This window comes from Antedon bifida, chromosome 4 (assembly GCF_963402885.1).
Source record: "Antedon bifida chromosome 4, ecAntBifi1.1, whole genome shotgun sequence".
NCBI classification, from domain to species: Eukaryota; Metazoa; Echinodermata; class Crinoidea; order Comatulida; family Antedonidae; genus Antedon; species Antedon bifida.
Window position 1 is genome coordinate 32,577,951 of NC_136229.1, and position 18,400 is coordinate 32,596,350.

General features: G+C 34.6%; 3 protein-coding genes across 5 annotated transcripts; all 3 read left to right on the forward strand.

Annotated features, from left to right (window-relative positions):
- Positions 1–1,573: 1,573 nt before the first annotated feature.
- Positions 1,574–5,711, forward strand: LOC144840318 (cleavage and polyadenylation specificity factor subunit 4-like). Its single transcript, XM_078696104.1, has 7 exons — positions 1,574–1,771; positions 2,232–2,432; positions 3,003–3,098; positions 3,520–3,613; positions 3,818–3,929; positions 4,234–4,347; positions 4,615–5,711. Exons 1-7 carry the CDS (start codon positions 1,669–1,671, stop codon positions 4,672–4,674), a joined length of 780 nt encoding a protein of 259 aa, XP_078552230.1. The 5' UTR covers positions 1,574–1,668; the 3' UTR covers positions 4,675–5,711.
- Positions 5,712–6,906: 1,195 nt separating this feature from the next.
- On the forward strand, positions 6,907–11,175 carry LOC144840292 (uncharacterized). Of its 3 annotated transcripts, XM_078696065.1 has the most exons (4): positions 6,907–7,106; positions 7,912–8,074; positions 8,497–9,005; positions 9,622–11,175. In XM_078696065.1, the coding sequence occupies exons 3-4, from the start codon at positions 8,507–8,509 to the stop codon at positions 10,800–10,802; spliced, it is 1,680 nt and encodes a 559-aa protein (XP_078552191.1). In that variant the 5' UTR covers positions 6,907–7,106; positions 7,912–8,074; positions 8,497–8,506; the 3' UTR covers positions 10,803–11,175. The 3 variants fall into 3 exon arrangements, with proteins under 3 accessions (XP_078552191.1, XP_078552193.1, XP_078552192.1); XM_078696067.1 differs by lacking the exon at positions 7,912–8,074 and having other exon boundaries at positions 7,002–7,106; XM_078696066.1 differs by lacking the exon at positions 6,907–7,106 and having other exon boundaries at positions 7,841–8,074.
- Positions 11,176–12,582: 1,407 nt separating this feature from the next.
- Positions 12,583–18,227, forward strand: LOC144840308 (uncharacterized). The gene is made up of 6 exons (XM_078696092.1): positions 12,583–13,114; positions 13,319–13,352; positions 13,780–14,034; positions 15,500–15,700; positions 16,548–16,730; positions 17,514–18,227. The coding sequence occupies exons 1-6, from the start codon at positions 13,007–13,009 to the stop codon at positions 17,723–17,725; spliced, it is 993 nt and encodes a 330-aa protein (XP_078552218.1). The 5' UTR covers positions 12,583–13,006; the 3' UTR covers positions 17,726–18,227.
- Positions 18,228–18,400: the final 173 nt, after the last annotated feature.

Genomic DNA, 18,400 nt, shown 5'->3' on the forward strand with positions numbered 1-18,400 from the left:
CTTGAATAATGTTATGAAACTTCTAATATTTAACATTGTAAGATTATTGTACATGAATGGTAACAAATTTGTTTCACAAGATCAGTAGTTTCCCAATTCTTTTCTAACAAATGTTATTTACGTTGGTTATGGTATTGGTGTTGGATTTACGCTGGTGTTGGTTTTTCGTTTTGGTGTTGGTATTGGTTTTACATTGGTATTGGTATTATTTTTTTAAGCTACCGTATTCAACTTATGACATTTGCAAAAAAGGAAGTAGAATTATTTTACATTTAAAGAACTAAAACCACCGAGTTGAAATGAATCAAAAAGATTGTTCGTCAGACAAATCATACAAAAATGTAGAATAATAATAATAATTAGGCCTAGTGATTTCTGTTCTATGGAATACAATTTTAAATCCAAATAAATATATCTTATAAATCTGTTTTCTATTCGTCCGAACGTCATTCATTAATTGTGATTAATTGTTGCTATATACCAAAGGATAATTATAGTCACTATAAACAAACTGATGACATACATGTATAAAAATAAAAACAGAATAATATTTTTGTCATCCTAAAATAATTCGGATCAATGGAGTAAATTGATTTGACATTTTCAAAGCTAAAACCATATATCAAGTGTTTTATTTGCGTTCGTTAAGAGAAATCATAAAACAAGGCAGAAAAATTCAGTTTTAGAATTAGAAACTAAATTTGTAACTTCTAGAACTTTCCATTTGCCTGAACTCCATTTCCATGTTTTTTCGAACGGACGTTTTCTTGTCTTTTCATTGAGCTAGGAAACTTGTATTAACATTTTACTTCTCAAGGCTTAGTGTGTACAATGCTTTAATTGTTCACAGCAAATAATAATAATAAAGACCCACAAAAAGCAAATGTGCCGAATTCAATAGCAGTCTTTAAGAACGATGTTCTATTCATCCAGAAAGCTAACGGTAGCAACACCCCACCTCTTAAGCCATTGCTTCACGCTAATCGTCCAATTAGTAAACCTATTCAATAACAGATCGCTCTTTTATCACGCCTAAACCAGACCATTTAGAATTCTTTTCAATAAAACGTAATTTAAACTCTTATTTTAATTGGTAGTTTCATCTAGACACTTTAAACGTTCTTTTCAATTTCGTTATTCAGCATTGTATAGGCCTACAGGCCATAGGTTATGTTAGGCCTACTCTACATTGAGTTTTACTGAGAATTGCCATTAATCGAATTGTGTTGGTCGGACCTATAAGTAGTTAACAAATCAATTAGCTAAGTCTAGTAGATGATTTATTTTTAATTTTCCATAGTATTAGTGGTCTAAGACGGAGAGTCGTGTCCCTCTACCACGACTCTGCTCACTGCAGCTCTCCTAACAATTAAAGAAAATGTAACAATTCTACCCTATTACCGATCAACTTGACACAAAATAATATCAAATTCTGAATACTAAATGTTCTTTTAGAACCTGATTTAACTCTCAGATATGCGGCGTTTTCCGAGAAAAGTGTAAAATGCTATTTGCACGGCAACCGTGTGGACAGTCTCTATAATAAAGTGAAACGTTGAGGGGGTAAACCCGCTGAAAAAAACATGGTCGCCAGAGTCTCGTTGGTAGTCTAGGCCTCGAAGCTTAGATTTTTTTTTATATTGTTGTGATAAAATACAAGTTAGAAAGATGCAACATATTGTAGCTGCTGTGGAAGACCTTAAGTTTGATCTTGAGATTGCGATCGAACAACAAATAGGGTCTCAGCCCCTTCCTTTTCCGGGCATGGACAGTAAGTAAATTTATTATACATCAGGTTTTTTTTCGTTTAATATTGTGTGTATGGCAGCCGTTGATATTCCCCGGCGGCCGTTTCGAGTGTGGTCGATTCGCCCTAAAATGACAATGCTAGCAAAACTGAAATTAAGATGATCTGAATTTTAAAAAAAATTAAAAAAATATTAATTTCATATTTTTGTTTTAGCATACTGACTGTAGTTTGAATGAAATTTTTTTTTTGTGAGTGTATACAAAAATGATATTTGGTTTGGTGAAATCTATACAATTAAAATCATTTTAAATATGGATATGATGCGACACTACACATCATAGTCTATAGATAGCCTAGATACTGTATCTTTTCAACTTATTTCCACTACCCACTACACTATACTAGCCTACTGTACCATCATGAAAACCAAGAAATAATACTAATTATTACACATTATTTCGTTTCAACTTGTTTCCACTAGAATCTTGTTCTGCTGTCTGTCGTTTTTTCAAGTTTAATTGTGTCAAAGGTCAAATGTGTCCATTTCGTCATGTCAGAGGTGACAAGGAGGTCGTGTGCAAACATTGGCTGCGAGGACTCTGCAAGAAGGGCGATGACTGTGAATTCTTACATCAATTTGATATGACCAAAATGCCTGAGTGTTACTTCTTTACAAAATTTGGTAGGTTTGTAATTTAGTCGTAACACATGTCGTTGACAAAGGGCAGTCTTTGACAGAGGGCGTTCTCACATTTACAGGCCTCCTGTGGTCTGAGGGATGCGAGTGCAGTCAAACACCCAACACACACAAGTAACTTTCCTGTGCGGTGTGCACCATTTATAGCTCACTTATACACAGTCAAACCAATATACTGTACAAACAACATTCTTGAAGCATGGACCTATAAATTAGGTCCATGCTTGAAGTAAACACGTGCTATGTAAAATCTGTAGTTAGTGTTTAGCAGGGGAAAATTTCAACATAATTATTACATGGATTATCTGTATTTTGCTCACAGTTAAAAATGAATAACTTTACTTTATTTACTTCAATAACAAAGTATAATACAAAGAACAGTCTTAGTCAATTAATTTCTGAGGAAAAGAATAATAATTCAGGGTTATTTAAAGCATTATGCTGAAAGTGCGCTTAACAGCCAAAAATAAAATGCAAGAATATTAATAAAAATACTAGTAATTAAAAATGCATACATAGACTTGTGTATTATTCTGATGCTTTATTTCCTTGCAGGTATGTGTAGTAATAAGGAATGTCCATTCTTACACATTGATCCTGCATCCAAGATGAAGGATTGTCCCTGGTATGATAGGGGATTCTGTAAACATGGTACGCTAAACTGTTAACATTTTTGTTTAGTTATAAATTTATCAAAAGTAATATTCCAAAAGTTCTTCTTTCTAAAGCGTTGTGCTAAAAATACCTCAAAATGGATTTGTAGTCTGAACATGTTTTGCCTACTATTTAAATAAAAAGTTGTTTTTTTTTGGAGGTGGGGTGAAGTGGGGGATTTACACACCATATGTAGTGTTCTTTCATTTTATAATAAATCAATTCAATACAATTAAGCAAGGTACTGAATCCTAACAGATACAGTACTGTAATTTTGCTGGTAAATACATTTTTAGACTGATATACTGCTTTTCAATTTTATAATAATACGTAATAAAAATTAAAATAAAATGCCTTTGATATCACATTATTTAACTACATATTGTCTTCTAATATTCAATGTGTTTTTTTTTTCTAGGTCCTGATTGTAAAAATAGACATGTACGAAGAGTTTTATGTCAAAATTTCCTCAATGGTTTTTGCCTTGATGGACCAAACTGTAAATTTGTACAGTAAGTGATCAATTTATCCTAAAGAAAGTCTCTCATCTCACTCAAAACTTTCATTATTTTTTCAATACCTTGTATTTTTTTTTCTTCTGAAATTGAGGTGTTTTTTGGACAATATGTTGTCAAGGATACCGTGCAAATAATGGCAACTTTTTTGGAGAAACTTATGTTTATGCTCATAAACGGTTTTTGTTTTCACTTTTTCAGTCCAAGTTGGGAAATACCTATGATGACTGAGACGCAGAAAGAAAACATGCTCCGAATTACATGTCACAATTGTGGAGAGAAGGGACACAAGGCACAAAGTTGTCCAACAAAGGTTAGTAATATCCATGTTGTGCCTTGACCTTTGACACAATGTCAACTGGCAAAGTAGAAGTAGTGAGCTTTCAATTTGTGACAACCTGTGAATATTATTTCAAGAATTAGTGAGGGAGCAATGTCCCCCCATGACCTTTGACCACACAAAGCATGAAGTTGACTGCAAAAGTCTCCCCTGTCTCTGCCAATGACCTTTGACACAAATAAATAAATCTGAAATTTTGTGAGTTATGAGATTTACACTTAGATTGTTATTGTACAGTAGATCTTTTTTTTTGTTTCATAAAATTTTGTTTTTACAGAATGTGGGAAATTTTAATGATGACAATACCGGTGGAGGTCACACAAACTACCAGGCTGGCAGGATGGGTATGGGCAAGAGGACTTCTAATCTAGATCATATTATATGCTTTAAGGTAAGTCTACACGAGTCATTTTGCTTGATTTTAACCTACCACCAGATTTTTTTTTATGATGCCATGTTCTTTCATTCTATTTCAAGTTTATTGTTTCACACAATACAGTACAATATACAGAACATAAATTAATAAATATAAAGTCTGTAAGGAGGATGCATTAAGCCAAGGCTTTAAGTTTGGTCCTCCATTTTGCCGCCAAATAAAACACAATATAACAAACAATCAAAATTAACGTAGTAATTAAATTGTTGTGGGTTTTTTTAGTGTAAAGGAAGAGGTCATTTTGCAAACCGTTGTCCAACAAACGAAGTAAACTTTTCGTGATGGAATTCATTACTTGTAAAGTGAATGTCATCATGCTCTTGAGGGATTTGATTGGATGGTGTTGTCATGCTTCATTAACTCTTGGTTGTCTTGGCAACATTATTTTCATGAGCATGTGAACAATGTTAACATTGATCTGGATCTGGAAGCTGTCGTGAAGGGTAACGGTTGGAATTGTACAAATTTATAAGATTTGAAATTTGAAATGTTTTATATCTTTTTTATAAATCGATGAGTGATTGATTCAAACAGACAAGGGGGAGGGGGAGGGGACACCAGGCACTCGAGCCAAACAAATAAAAAAAAAAAAAACAGGGTTTCTGACAGTGCAAAAGTTGCTGCAGATTGTATGTGTTTACCATCAAAAAGTGACTGGGGATCATCCCCCAACCCTGTAGTGTGATATAACCAGGAAGTTGCTTGGCAGTTGCCATGCTACTTGCCTTGCAACCCCATGATGTTGCTTGGCAGTTGTCATGCTACTTGCCTTGCAACCCCAGGATGTTGTTTGGCAGTTGTCATGCTACTTGCCTTGCAACCCCAGGATGTTGTTTGGCAGTTGTCATGCTACTTGCCTTGCAACCCCATGATGTTGCTTGGCAGTTGTCATGCTACTTGCCTTGCAACCCCAGGATGTTGTTTGGCAGTTGTCATGCTACTTGCCTTGCAACCCCATGATGTTGTTTGGCAGTTGTCATGCTACTTGCCTTGCAACCCCATGATGTTGCTTGGCAGTTGTCATGCTACTTGCCTTGCAATCCCAGGATGTTGCTTGGCAGTTGTCATGCTACTTGCCTTGCAACCCCATGATGTTGCTTGGCAGTTGTCATGCTACTTGCCTTGCAACCCCAGGATGTTGCTTGGCAGTTGCCATGCTACTTGCCTTGCAATCCCAGGATGTTGCTTGGCAGTTGTCATGCTACTTGCCTTGCAATCCCAATGGGCTGGGTTCAAATCCTCTCTGGTGGCATTTGTATAGGAAGATGGTTGTACCTTGAAATGTATACATTTTAGAATAAAAACAAAATCATTCAAATGTTTTTGTATAGCATGTATGTTTTAACTATGAAATTGCTGCCTTATTATTTTCATTCCTGTTTCGTGATCGCGACGATAACTTTACGTCTAATTTTATGATTACGCATATGGGGTATCGATGACGTCAAAACCGAAAAATCGATCTTAAAATCACCGTAACAACAACCGTTTTTACAAGTTATATAAAGCATCGAAGTTTTATATCAAACATTTCGCTAATTGTTTTTCTATAAATGCAGTACATTTTATTTTACTGCAGTCCGCTTAAACGTATGACTCTACGTATCACTTGAGTAAAATAATGAAACTTTATATAACATTATTATAATATATAATTGTTGAGCTCCATGATTAACCATATGTATATATGAATCAGAATGAATCAATTGTGGGACGCACCCACAGAGAGAGAATTAAAATATCAGCTATTCAACGAATACATTTAACGGAAATCAGTAATACGTTCGAAGACTACCGGAAACCAAGTACTATTTTCTAACATGAACACATTTGTTTTAATATTACGCATTTTGCTGTTATGTTTCGGTATGTTACTGTAGGAGATAGACGCGGTTAAACTTGGCGGTTCACACTACGACGCAACGAAAGGACGTTGAGCGCGCCGAAAAAACGTTGAGCGCGTCGCAAGGACGTTAAAGTTTACTAATCACGACGAGATGGATCATCCGAACTGTGGCTTGTGATTGGTCAACTCAAATACATTGCGTCTTAGTGGGAACCAAGATTTAACCACATCATCTCACGTTACGTAAGTTTAAGTAGGCCTACATACCGTACGCATTTCCGAACAGAAACAAACTAAACAAATTACTATATTTCCTTAGTAATTAAAACAAAAACACATTTGTTTTAATATTCCGCATTCAGATTATATATTCCGGTACTACAGCAGATAAATTGTTAATCGAAATAACCACGTACGTTTGAATAGACTCACACGCTGTAAGTATTCCGAAAAGCAACGAACTGTTATAAATTACTATTTCTTACTAATTAAAAACTGTATTAGAATAGATCACATTTATGTCTGCTGACGAAATGGACATATAGGCTAGGTTTCGATTTAGTGTTGTGAAAAACAAAACGGAAATAATCATTTTGTTAAACAGGAACAATTGAGCAAGCTTTTCAAATTCAAGGTCCTAAATTTAGGGACGATCGTCACTCGTGGTATCTTTACACCTTATAATCAATATTAAAGATGATATTAAAAAGGAGTTTGTAAGATAATCCCTAGATTGGAAGCTGTTGAGAAAGTTAACTGGAAGCGGGTATAGTATTGGACATGAATGGCTGGCATTGCTTGGTTGGTTTGTTGTTGTAACATGGTGGTCTAAGCATGTATTATTGCCGACACTACAAATTGTCTATGGGTAAGTTTAATATAATTTGTATTTTGTTTAATTATAAAATTCGCGATTGTGTAAATTCGCAAGGTTGAAAGAGAATTCGAATAGTTTCGGGTTCGCAATGATTAATAATAGAACCGATCTAGTGACAAGCTAGTTTCGAAACAATAGCATAATACTGTAATAATATACAATATTATTACTCTACATACAGAATTTTGTTCTCTAAGAAAATGTTATCGTGTTAAAGATTCACACGCCTCGAATGAACCTCCCCCTAAAAACCCCTCCGAACAATAAACCCCCGTAGCGTTTATTCGAATTAATACTGTGTATTGGGTACCGGTATATTTTACGTGTATGAAAATTGAGATACGGTTTGACAATAATTCTATGTGTGAATAATTTCGGTCGAGATTACCTATAATCACCGTAGAACAAGAAATAAAACAAAATCAGTTAACATGTCTGTGTGTTCTTTAGTATAATACGGTAGCTTTAATATTTATTTAAAACCAAACAAATGAAAATAAGAAACTTGTTTTTAATGATTGCAGTGCTTCCAAAGCCTAACATTCATTTGAGTCTGCGCCAACGAATTGGCGCTGAAGTAGGTAGGTCTATAATAGCTCATTCTGAGAATGATGCCTAAAATAGACTACCTTAGTCTGCTTTCTGTTATACACTGCAGCAAATACATCACATTATTCAAAGAAAATTCTTTTCCCGTTCTTATGGTCAAACATTCATAGAAACTATTGAGTAAAAAAAAATATAACAGGAAATGATAATGATAACACCTTTATTAGATAAATTATAAACATTTCAGATCGGTAGATCTTTATATATGCTGGTTGGATGTTGAAATGAGGGAAGGTTTTCGGAGACCGCTTGCTCAGTGAGGAAGAATGTACATTTACACCGACGCTCGGTTATAGGCCAATTCAGAGAGAACCCACTACCAAGAGATTCAGCCAAACTTAGACCACTTGGTAAATACCTATACTTTTAAGAATGGCTTACTGTAGAGTACCGTAACCAAAGTCCTCGAATGTTTTTATGCTTGTTTCATGTTAGAAATCACTGGAAAATATGTTGACAGTCGCAAGATTCATCGGCACATCATGTATCATCCACGCGCGCGTCAATAGGTGTCGCGTGACTATATTAAAACGAATGTTGTTTAATGAGCTCGCAAACAGACTGATCTATTGTGTTATTTATACCTGAAATGAAACTGTGTAAAACCAGCATATTTGATAACAGTGTAACTAAATTATGCCGTGTGTCGATCATAAACTTATCGGATACATAACCCAGTTTCAATGTCATGTCATTCGTCAAATACGTGTCAATATTTTGTAGCAGAATCTTAATAAGAGTACTTCTTTAATATGAATATTTTTATTTACAGATAGTACAAAATGGCGGGTATAGATAATGGCGTATTAGAATGTATGATTTGTTTTGAAAACTTCAACCAAAAGAACCGTTTACCGAAGATGTTACCGTGCCAACATTCGCTTTGTTTAGCCTGTGTTGAACGTCTCCGTGACATCAGCGGGCCTAACATCCCTAGCTCACGGTCCAACAACCGTCACAGAGTTACATGCCCTGAGTGCCGAGAAGACTACGAACTACCGAAGCAAGGATTTCCAAACAACATTACAATTCTCAGGTTAATGACGTCAGAAAACGCGTCGATGGACGTCAGACGACAAATGGACGCATCTTTTCAGAAGACCGTGAATGCTGTGATCAAAGATAAAACATTAGGGACAATTTCTAAGATCGAAGAACTGTTACAAGTAACTCATCTAAGTAGTAATATGGATGTCACGTGTGAGCCTACTCGGGGTCAGATTAATAGTGCGTTTCATATGGCACTGGATATTGTGAAAAATAGGCATCAGGAATGTCTTGGTGAGTATTCAAGTTCATATATTCCACATTCCACATTTGTTTAGTCATCAATTACATAATTCCAATACAAATGATAGCAAAGATCCTGCATAAAAAAGCTGTAGCTTCGTTTTTTTGTAGGACCCTTTTAATTACTGAAGAAACAGTAATGATTATGTTTCGTCTAGCAAATTTTTCATTGCAAACTCCAAGTTCCCCACTGTCTGTGTTGCGCATGATACACACTAGTTAATTGAATTCTGTGTCATGTCTAGCGCCTTGAGCACTTTTAGTGTATATTATGTACGTGCGCTGTAAAAGAAAGAAGAAATCAATGTTGTCCATCTACATTCACATTGACATTTATTTGATTTTCTAATTTGACAACCCTGGACAAACTAGTTGGTAAAGATAGTGAATGACTAACTTCTGAAAGAAGCTAATTTTGTACATGTTTGTTCTGTCTACTTTAGCATGGCAAGTTTGCTAGGCTCGTAGTGTGCCTAGTCAAACTTGTGGTTTTACAAACTCCAGCAAATTATAGTGTTAATTCTTCACTGTGAACACTCTGCTTCAAATTATTTCTTCAGTAATTTTTTAATGGTACAATAATATTGTCGTTATTTTCTTTTTTTAGATTCATTAGATGAATTTACCAAAGCACAGGAAATACGAAGAAGTTCTGTCAGAAGGATTGAAGAGTTTTGCAGTGGAACGAAGAACAACTTGATGTATATGGATGTGAATGAAGCTCGCAAAGTAATGGAAACTTCGAAAAACTGTCTAAAAAAACTGCACAGTCTAACAGCAGACGAACTGCTCCTGCAACCTACTTTCCAATTACCGAACATTGAGGTAATTCTGAATAATATCGGCAGGCTGCACACTGTACCTTCTCAAAGCGTCACCGCTTTCCAGGAAGTTGAACAAATTCTAACCAATCAGACGAATTGTCCAATTTCAAATACAGTTATAACAACACATTTGAATATTCAAAATATGACGCCGAAATCTGAGTTTAAAATCTTACGACCGTCTGGCGTTGCAATTACAAAGGATGGCACTGTAGTTGTCATATCATTCGATAAGCATTGTGGGTACTTGTTTTCTCCAAGAAATCCGACTTCAAAGTGTTTTGGCGGTAACGGTACAGAGAAGGGTAAACTTTGGAACCCGCAAGGGGTTTGTGTCAATCACAAAGATGAGATTATCATAGTTGATGGTTCAAAGTATATAAGTATATATACAAATGACGGCCAGATTTTGGACTGTTTTGGTCTTGAATGTCAGAACGCTAAACGTGAACGGTATATAGGACGAATGCGCGTCAATCGTGGCATTACATGCGATCATTTAGATCGAATTTATGTTTGTGGCTTACATGACAATGTGTTAATCTTCCAAAGAAATGGCGAGTTATTGCACAACATTGGTCCACGTGCGATTAGTACTAGTGACCAATTAATTCGTCCTTTTGGAATTGCGGTTTACGGCGAGATTTTGTACGTTGCAGATCGAAATGAGAGTTGTATTTTAGTTTTTTCAACGGCAGGGCAGTTCAGAGGAGCTCTATCCGGATCGACTGTGGGTGAAGGACGGTTAACTGGGGCTAGGCATGTGTCTGTAGACCAGGCAAGTGGTATCATCGTTGCCGCAGATGCCGCGGACAACTCGGTAAAAGCGTATCGATCTGACGGAACATTCATTGCTAAATTGGACATGGCGAACCATGGCATTCCGTACGGCTTGGCGCTTACACGTGACCATCAGCTCATCGTTTCTACTAGTAGTGATAAGATAGTTATCTGGTCATTGTAACTTTTTATATAAATGTATTTAGGAGGGAGAAGCAAAAGTTAGTCCAACTAAGATTATGAAAAATTGTTTCACGTACATACACACATAACTGAAATAACTACTGTTGATTACTGTATTATATATTTGTATTGCATTGAACATTCCAGTTAATACCAAAAAATGTCATCTATATTTTTTGTACTGCTGGAGAATCGGATATGTTTTGTTAAGGTGAAATAAAACAAATATTTTATAAATCTTTTTCCTTATGAATTCAGGGTTTATTCAACGATGGTATACAGATTAATGATGTATTATGTAATTTATATGTGTATATTTTTCTCTGTAAATATAATTTTTATCATCATTGTTTATAAAAGCTGAATAAAATATGAAAAACACAAGACACTTGCTTGATTGGCCTTTGATTGGCGTTATTCTATTCTTATAATAGATCTTATCACATTTCAAGGAATCCGTGATACACGTTATATTTTAGTACAATACCATTTTATTGTACTATTTTACCTTCTAATACATACTGTTATCGACCGCCCTCTTTATCTAAATTCATTCATATTTCTCTATTTTTACCTTACGAAATAAGCATAGTGACGTCACAGTTTCTATCTGTATGCATAAAAACTATAGTAGTAGACAAGGAAAATTGATTTTCCAAAGTAGATAATTACGTTTCATTAATTTCTTGGTATATAAAAGAACAACACATCGCTTGCAAATTAACTATGTCCGGGTCAACGAACGCGGTTAATATTTGTTGACTTTATAACCCTGATTGATGAGCCATAATTCATGTTCAGAAATACTGTTATAATGTGATATCACTAACATTGATTGCTAATTGATTGGGGATTGCGTGTATTTAGTTGTGGTCAAATTCCTCAAAATGTAATATTCATATCCTAAGTAAATTAATACAGAAAAGATAATCCGACATGTTAATTGAAGATAGAAAAAAAAATCCTCTATGAAAAAAAAAATTTCTAAATTGATTAATGGATGCTATATCGCCGTAAGTGGTTGTAAATGTTCTGATGGAAATTCGCATTATTGTATTTGTTCGATTTTCAAGGAAAGAGACAGAAACGACAAAAAACCTCCACAAAAACGTGTTCTCATATGACCTATGACCTGTTCTAAGAAACTACAGGGAAACGGAACAATGAATCTCCAACGCTAGCTCACTAACACCAACGCGTACCTACTAACACAAACGCGTACCTACTAACACCAACGCGTACCTACGCATGTGATGGATAATACGCGTGTGTGTGTAATGTCTGCGCTAACACCGGCTAAATACCATTTTTGATTAATTTACATCAACAGCTCTTCCACACAGTGGGACTGTTTTGGATCCACGTAAAGGAAAGACTTGGCTACCACCAATATTCGTATCTATGCGTGCGCTTGATCGTTCCGAAACACCGGATTTAAATCAAATAAACGTTTTTTTTCTTTCATTTAAAATTAAAGTCATCACTTTATTTCTTTCTTGTTGTTTCTTTAGAGTCCTTTAAAATATTGTTTGATAATAATAATAAAAACGCTAATTTTATTTAGACGACTGTTAAGACAGTTCTCACTAACCCACCGATCCTAGACTAAAGATCGGAAAAATTAAGAGACCAACATTCGTGCTACTCACTCGACTACGCAGCTGTCGAGTCAAAAAGTCATTCTGCGACTGTATTACTGCGCGTGCGCACAAACGAGTCAGTCCATCAAGCAATATCTCCGAAAGACCTGTTATTTTATAATTGTCTGCTTTATGAATGAATCATAAAACAATACTATTTCCACTGCTTTTTCATCGTGAATATAACGGATCCTGAACGCACCATGCCCGTATTGCCGAACACCTGTGAATCCTTGTAATTACCAGGATTGTTGTTTTGCTTTTGTCGTGGGTAGAAAACGGAGACATAAGTAGTTGGAGAGAGATAGAAGAATCTCTCTGAGTTCGCCACCACATCACCTTGATCAGTCATCGGTCAAACTCGATTCATTGAAGCACGACCGATAAAAAATATAAGCTCAAACCGCGAGACTTATTATACGTATTACCTGCATTTCCGATTCGATTTTGATATCGAGAGTTCAAAATAATAAGCCTAGGAGTGGTGGAGAAATCTTCTCAATTCTGCCTATCGTATCACTAAACAATCACTGTGGATGAGATAGATCGAGGGGCTGAAGTCAATATGGGCTTGCCTACATCATCAAGTGGTAGTTATGACCACGACCCTTCGGAGAGACTTCTAGCCGGTTATTTACATCATATGGATATTGAGAAAAAGAAAATTAAAAAGGTAAGACGATTGATTTATTAATCTTGTTGTAGATATGTATTTTCTTAAAATGAAATTCTGAAATTATCTTATACGAACACAGGATAATATAAGTTGTCATTAATTACAATAATTATACCTTCTGCTTTCATGTTATTATCTACTAACTACTAATAATAACTACATCACTTAGTTTCCCATTCATTGAATTTATTTTTCCCACAGAGATGGATAGTATTTCAAGGGAATTTAGAATCAGGTATTTATGTCAATGTTACTTCTTTAACTAATAATATATTATTAATTAAACACCGGGTAGTCGCAAATTCTGTTATGTTTTTATTCTAACATAATAAAAAGGAATTAGGAAGCTCCTGCATAAAATGTGACCGCAACCACCCATGAGCGACTATTAAACGGGGTTCTTCTCCAAGGCCGTAGCGAGAGGTTAAAAACAGACGAGACAAAGATGCTTTAAATATAATTATTAACATAAAATATGACGATCTGTTCTGGGAAATTCGGGTGGGTGGTGAAAATTGAAAATTTCAGACGAGGCGAGCGGCTCGTCTGCCTGCTGGCTACGGACATGTGCAATGATGATGATAATGTGTGTTTTTAAAATGTGTTTTAACATTATTTTTGTTAGGCTATCATATTTAACAAGCCTACTGCTGATTTTACAGGTCTTTATCAACTAAAGTTGTACAGAAAAGATGCTGAGAGAGTCCTCAAACGCTCTTATACGATAACAAAATATAACTTTGCTGGAACAGAAAAAGGAACTTTGGAGAATAACAAAAAGTCCAAATCGCCCACACTTTATTGGGCCATCATCTTAGAAGGAGAAACTATTTTCTTTCAAAAGCGTTCTACAAGTGTTTGGATACGATCCGAAATTGACGAATGGCATAATACATTTAAATCACATTTTGATAGTGGTAAGTTTATCACTTTTTATTATAGGGTTTTACTTATGTAAATGTCCCATTATCAATGACGTCATAGTTACCAATGAATGCTTTTGCGTGCTGCACGACTAAATCAACGCTCGCCAATATGACGTCAGAGCCTATTTGTCAAAAACATACATTTCTTTAATAGGAGTATTCTTTGTTTATAAATCAACGAGTTTAAGATCACTTGCTTGTCATTGTTTTTATTCTTACGGAAGAAAAGATTAATTATGAATATTAGGAACAGGTCTGAGCGGATTACAACCAATAGAGAAAAGTGCATTGCATTGTATTCATTAATTGTTAGGCAGGATAGTCAGATGCTCACATCATTATGACGCTTGTGAATAAATAGCTAGCTTGTCTTGACAAGTTAGTGAAACAGTGTGGTGAGCTGGGGATTTCTGTTTTCTTTGTAAATTTGTTTATTAGGCTTTTTCCTGGTTTATATGGTAGACCTACACTGGATTTTTTTCGAGGGAAATTTTCGAAAAATGGCCAAACAATAACACTTTCATTCTGTTTACACTTGTGTTAAACAGCGCATAGAGACTATTTGTATTTTACGCTATACAAATTGATGTTAAACAGCGCATAGAGACTATTTGTATTTTGCGCTATACAAATTGATGTTAAACAGCGCATAGAGACTATTTGTATTTTGCGCTATACAAATTGATGCTAAACAGCGAATAGAGACTATTTGTATTTTGCTCTATACAAATTGAAAACCATTAACCATTAAAAGTGACTATTTAATGGAAAAAATGATTATTAGTATATTTTAAAATAATTACAACATAAAAGCGTACAAAAGTTAGAGAGCAATTATGCCTAATTTATAATTAATATGTAGTTTATTAGAGGCCATAGGAGGGGCTTGGATATTGCATTTTGAATCAAAACATCTGAGTTACTCCATTATACTTTCCTTCAGTGTTTGGCCATTGATACTAATTCACATCAGGTTGTACTTGACCACAGCATTTGCCGTGAAAGGACACTTAACATTTATTGTGCAATTATTCTCAACACTCGCCCGTGTTTGTATAATTAACACGTTTGAGAAACTCAATGTGTTCGGCTCTAAATAATGACGTATCATACTCAATTAGATGATTAGAACTTAATTATCCTATAACTACGGGGAGCAACTTGGGACATTTGTTATTTTGTGACCAGAGTTTAATTATTTTACTGATTTACTTTTACTTATCATTGCCAATATTATTAGTTTGTATCGTTCTTCTTATTATATGCTTAGTGTTTGTGAATATTTAAGACAATAACTTAATAATATAAAAGTATAACACTTGTCTGTGAACTGCTAGTAGTAAAACCTGGAATTAAAATCACATACATACATATTTTGTTATCATTCGGGGATCATTGTAAAAGAAATTCCCAATTCTGTTTTTAATCTGATCTCATATTTGTTGTTTTTTTTCAGTTAGTAATCTAGTTTACCCAAAGAAGGGGTTTGCTTTAACAGACGACCAGTTAAGCCTACATGTTAGCGACCATTGTGTTTCTCTCGTGGCGCTCAATCCGCCAAAATGTTGCATTAGATGGGAAATATCGAGAATCTACGGCTGTCGTATACATGACAACATTTTAGGATTTCACATTAACAGTTCTGGAAGTGACGCAGGTAAGCTTCTACTGCTAAGATTCGTTTTTAATTATGTTTTGTTGCTCATTCGTGTTTTATGAGCATCCATGAATCTGATTGGTACATGCATTTTTGGGAAATTTATTATTATACAAGATATATAATGATATTATAAACAGCTCGTTGGTTTTCCTTCTATCACTCCTTATATGGTAATTGCTTATAGATACGATGCTGGCATGTGGTATGGTCTGTAATTAATATTATATCTTGAATCGCTTTTCTTAAAAAATATTATTATATACTAATTATGTTATGTGGATTGTTTTGTTTTAAATTTATGGTCATTATTATCATCGTCACAATCTTAATACTGTTGACCTCGCTGCCACTATTTTTATAATTACAAAATGTATATGTATGAATTTAATGTATCATTATTGTTTTGAAAATTGTTATTGCCATGACCTTCTCTTACAAGATTCATCATTTAGGCCTATCTTCGTCACCAATTTTATACAATAATGCTCGAATTATTGGTGGCCATGTTTGTTGACTATTAATAAAGAACTGTTGTACAGTCCTCCAGAAGATAGTATCACATGTAATAGTGTCTCACTTGCTTTGGAGTCTCTTTTATTATTTTGTCAAATTGGAACATTTTTACAATCTTCGGTGGTTACTGCGCATTTTTTGAGCCATATAGAGAATATGCCTTTAACTAATTAAATATATATTGTCCCTTGAAAAGTCTTTTTGTTTTATTAATCTTCATTTTTCATGTTTTTGGGGACAATACATCTTTAAGTAAAATGTAATGAGATATATAAAATAAAAACTAAAATTAATCATAAATTATGTGTAAATCATTCTACTTTTATTTTAGGATATTTTGAAATAAAATGTGACTCAAATTCAACTTGTCAACGTGTAAAATCATCGATTGAGGGTCTACCATGTCCGATGACCAAACACGGTAGCACGTGTAGCCTGGTGGGAGGTGCGCGATGCCCACTTAATAAAGATTGGTCTGTTTCATCAATCACATCTTCACCGACTTTGTCAAAAGGTAATTTATCAATTTTATTTTCAAAATAACATTTATTTCCTTCTCTTTTTATTGAATAATAATGGAAGCAATATAAATATTTATGCATATTCATATTCTTAAATATAATTAATTATAAAATATTAAAAAAGCATGATTCCAGAGATAGATCTTGAGTCGGGTCTGCATGATACACACAAAGTATTTGTTTTATTATAATCATTTACTATAATGCAGTTTAAACTTCTCCGTTGGTCATAAGATATACGCCATGCATTATTGAATTTTAAACAACATTCACTGTTACTGAATCAACATTTTGTACCATTCCAGGCGGACAGTCACATTTTGGTAATTACCTTTCTGTAATTAACTTTCATTAGGCCTATCCATTTGCTCATTTAGTTTGGCCTAACTCTTCTATACTCAATTCAAGGGATGTGAAAAGTACATATTAAATAGTTTAAAGATTGTGTTGGACTTTACACCGGTTAGTCGTGTCGTTCTACAAAAAATTTGGGAAAAACAAAACGTGGGAAAGAGCAGACAATTAACAGACTTAAGATGGATCATAAAAGATTTGTTTGCTAATCAAACTTTATGCAGAAAATTAGTATCACCATGCACACTTGGCGATACTCGGATTTATACTCGCGCGCGCGTAGATTCACGTCACGTCAACGCAAAAAAGCAGGCTTTATACAATTTTTAAAAGATCAATTAATTACTGTTTTTTTTATATTGGCGCTTTTATCATTTTAGTAAGAAAAGAAAACTAATCATGCTTTATGATTCAATTTACAGCCAGATACACACCTTGCCCGACGTCACCTCTGCGCCCCCGTAAGTCAATGTCTGCAGAATGGGTACCAACACCACCGACACGGACCGATGTTTACAACAGTTGTGATCTACCAATGAATAGAGATATTGGTAGTCTCAGGAATTCTATATACCTCGACGTAGCGTCTATTAGCAGTTCTTCTGAGGCATCAAGTTCAATACTTTTATCATAACGGAATATTGTACAATGTTTCCTGCAAGAGTTTGGCCTAGGCATACAAGAAGATCTTCTTCTTTAAACATCTATTTTATTGTATCAATCTAATAGCATCTTGGTGTAAAAATGACAATGGTGTCGTGTGGATATCAGTGGCTGGATCTCAATTGGAAAAACCAGCAAAAAAGCTAATATAAATCTAAACGGTAAAATTAAAACAGCCAGAAATATAATAGGCCTATACCAAGCTTTTGGAAAACTCTGCTAATGAGAGAGTACTTGTAATGGAGCTGTTAGGAGTGGATAGGAATAAGCAACTGGTTTATTGTGCAGATGGAAAGAGTCAAATTGGTAATACTGTGCTACATTTACTGCTTTTACTGCAGGTCTGCAGACATTTCACCAGAATTCGTTCATTCGTGGTTTACTAAAAACATTTTACATGTGTACAAGTAATTATTTATTTAAACAAAATTGTTACATGTCAGAAAGAACATTAAACATTTTGAGTAGTCCTATATTACGAATGTGATGCAGACTTAAAATAGAAGAAACACTACAACATTATTAAACATTAAACAACACGTAATATCGGACAGGAATGCGAAAGAGTCATATTTGATTGTATAGTCAACCTTTTAAGAAGAACACTCAACCGTTAGATCGCCCAAGGGAAATATATACAAGTTAT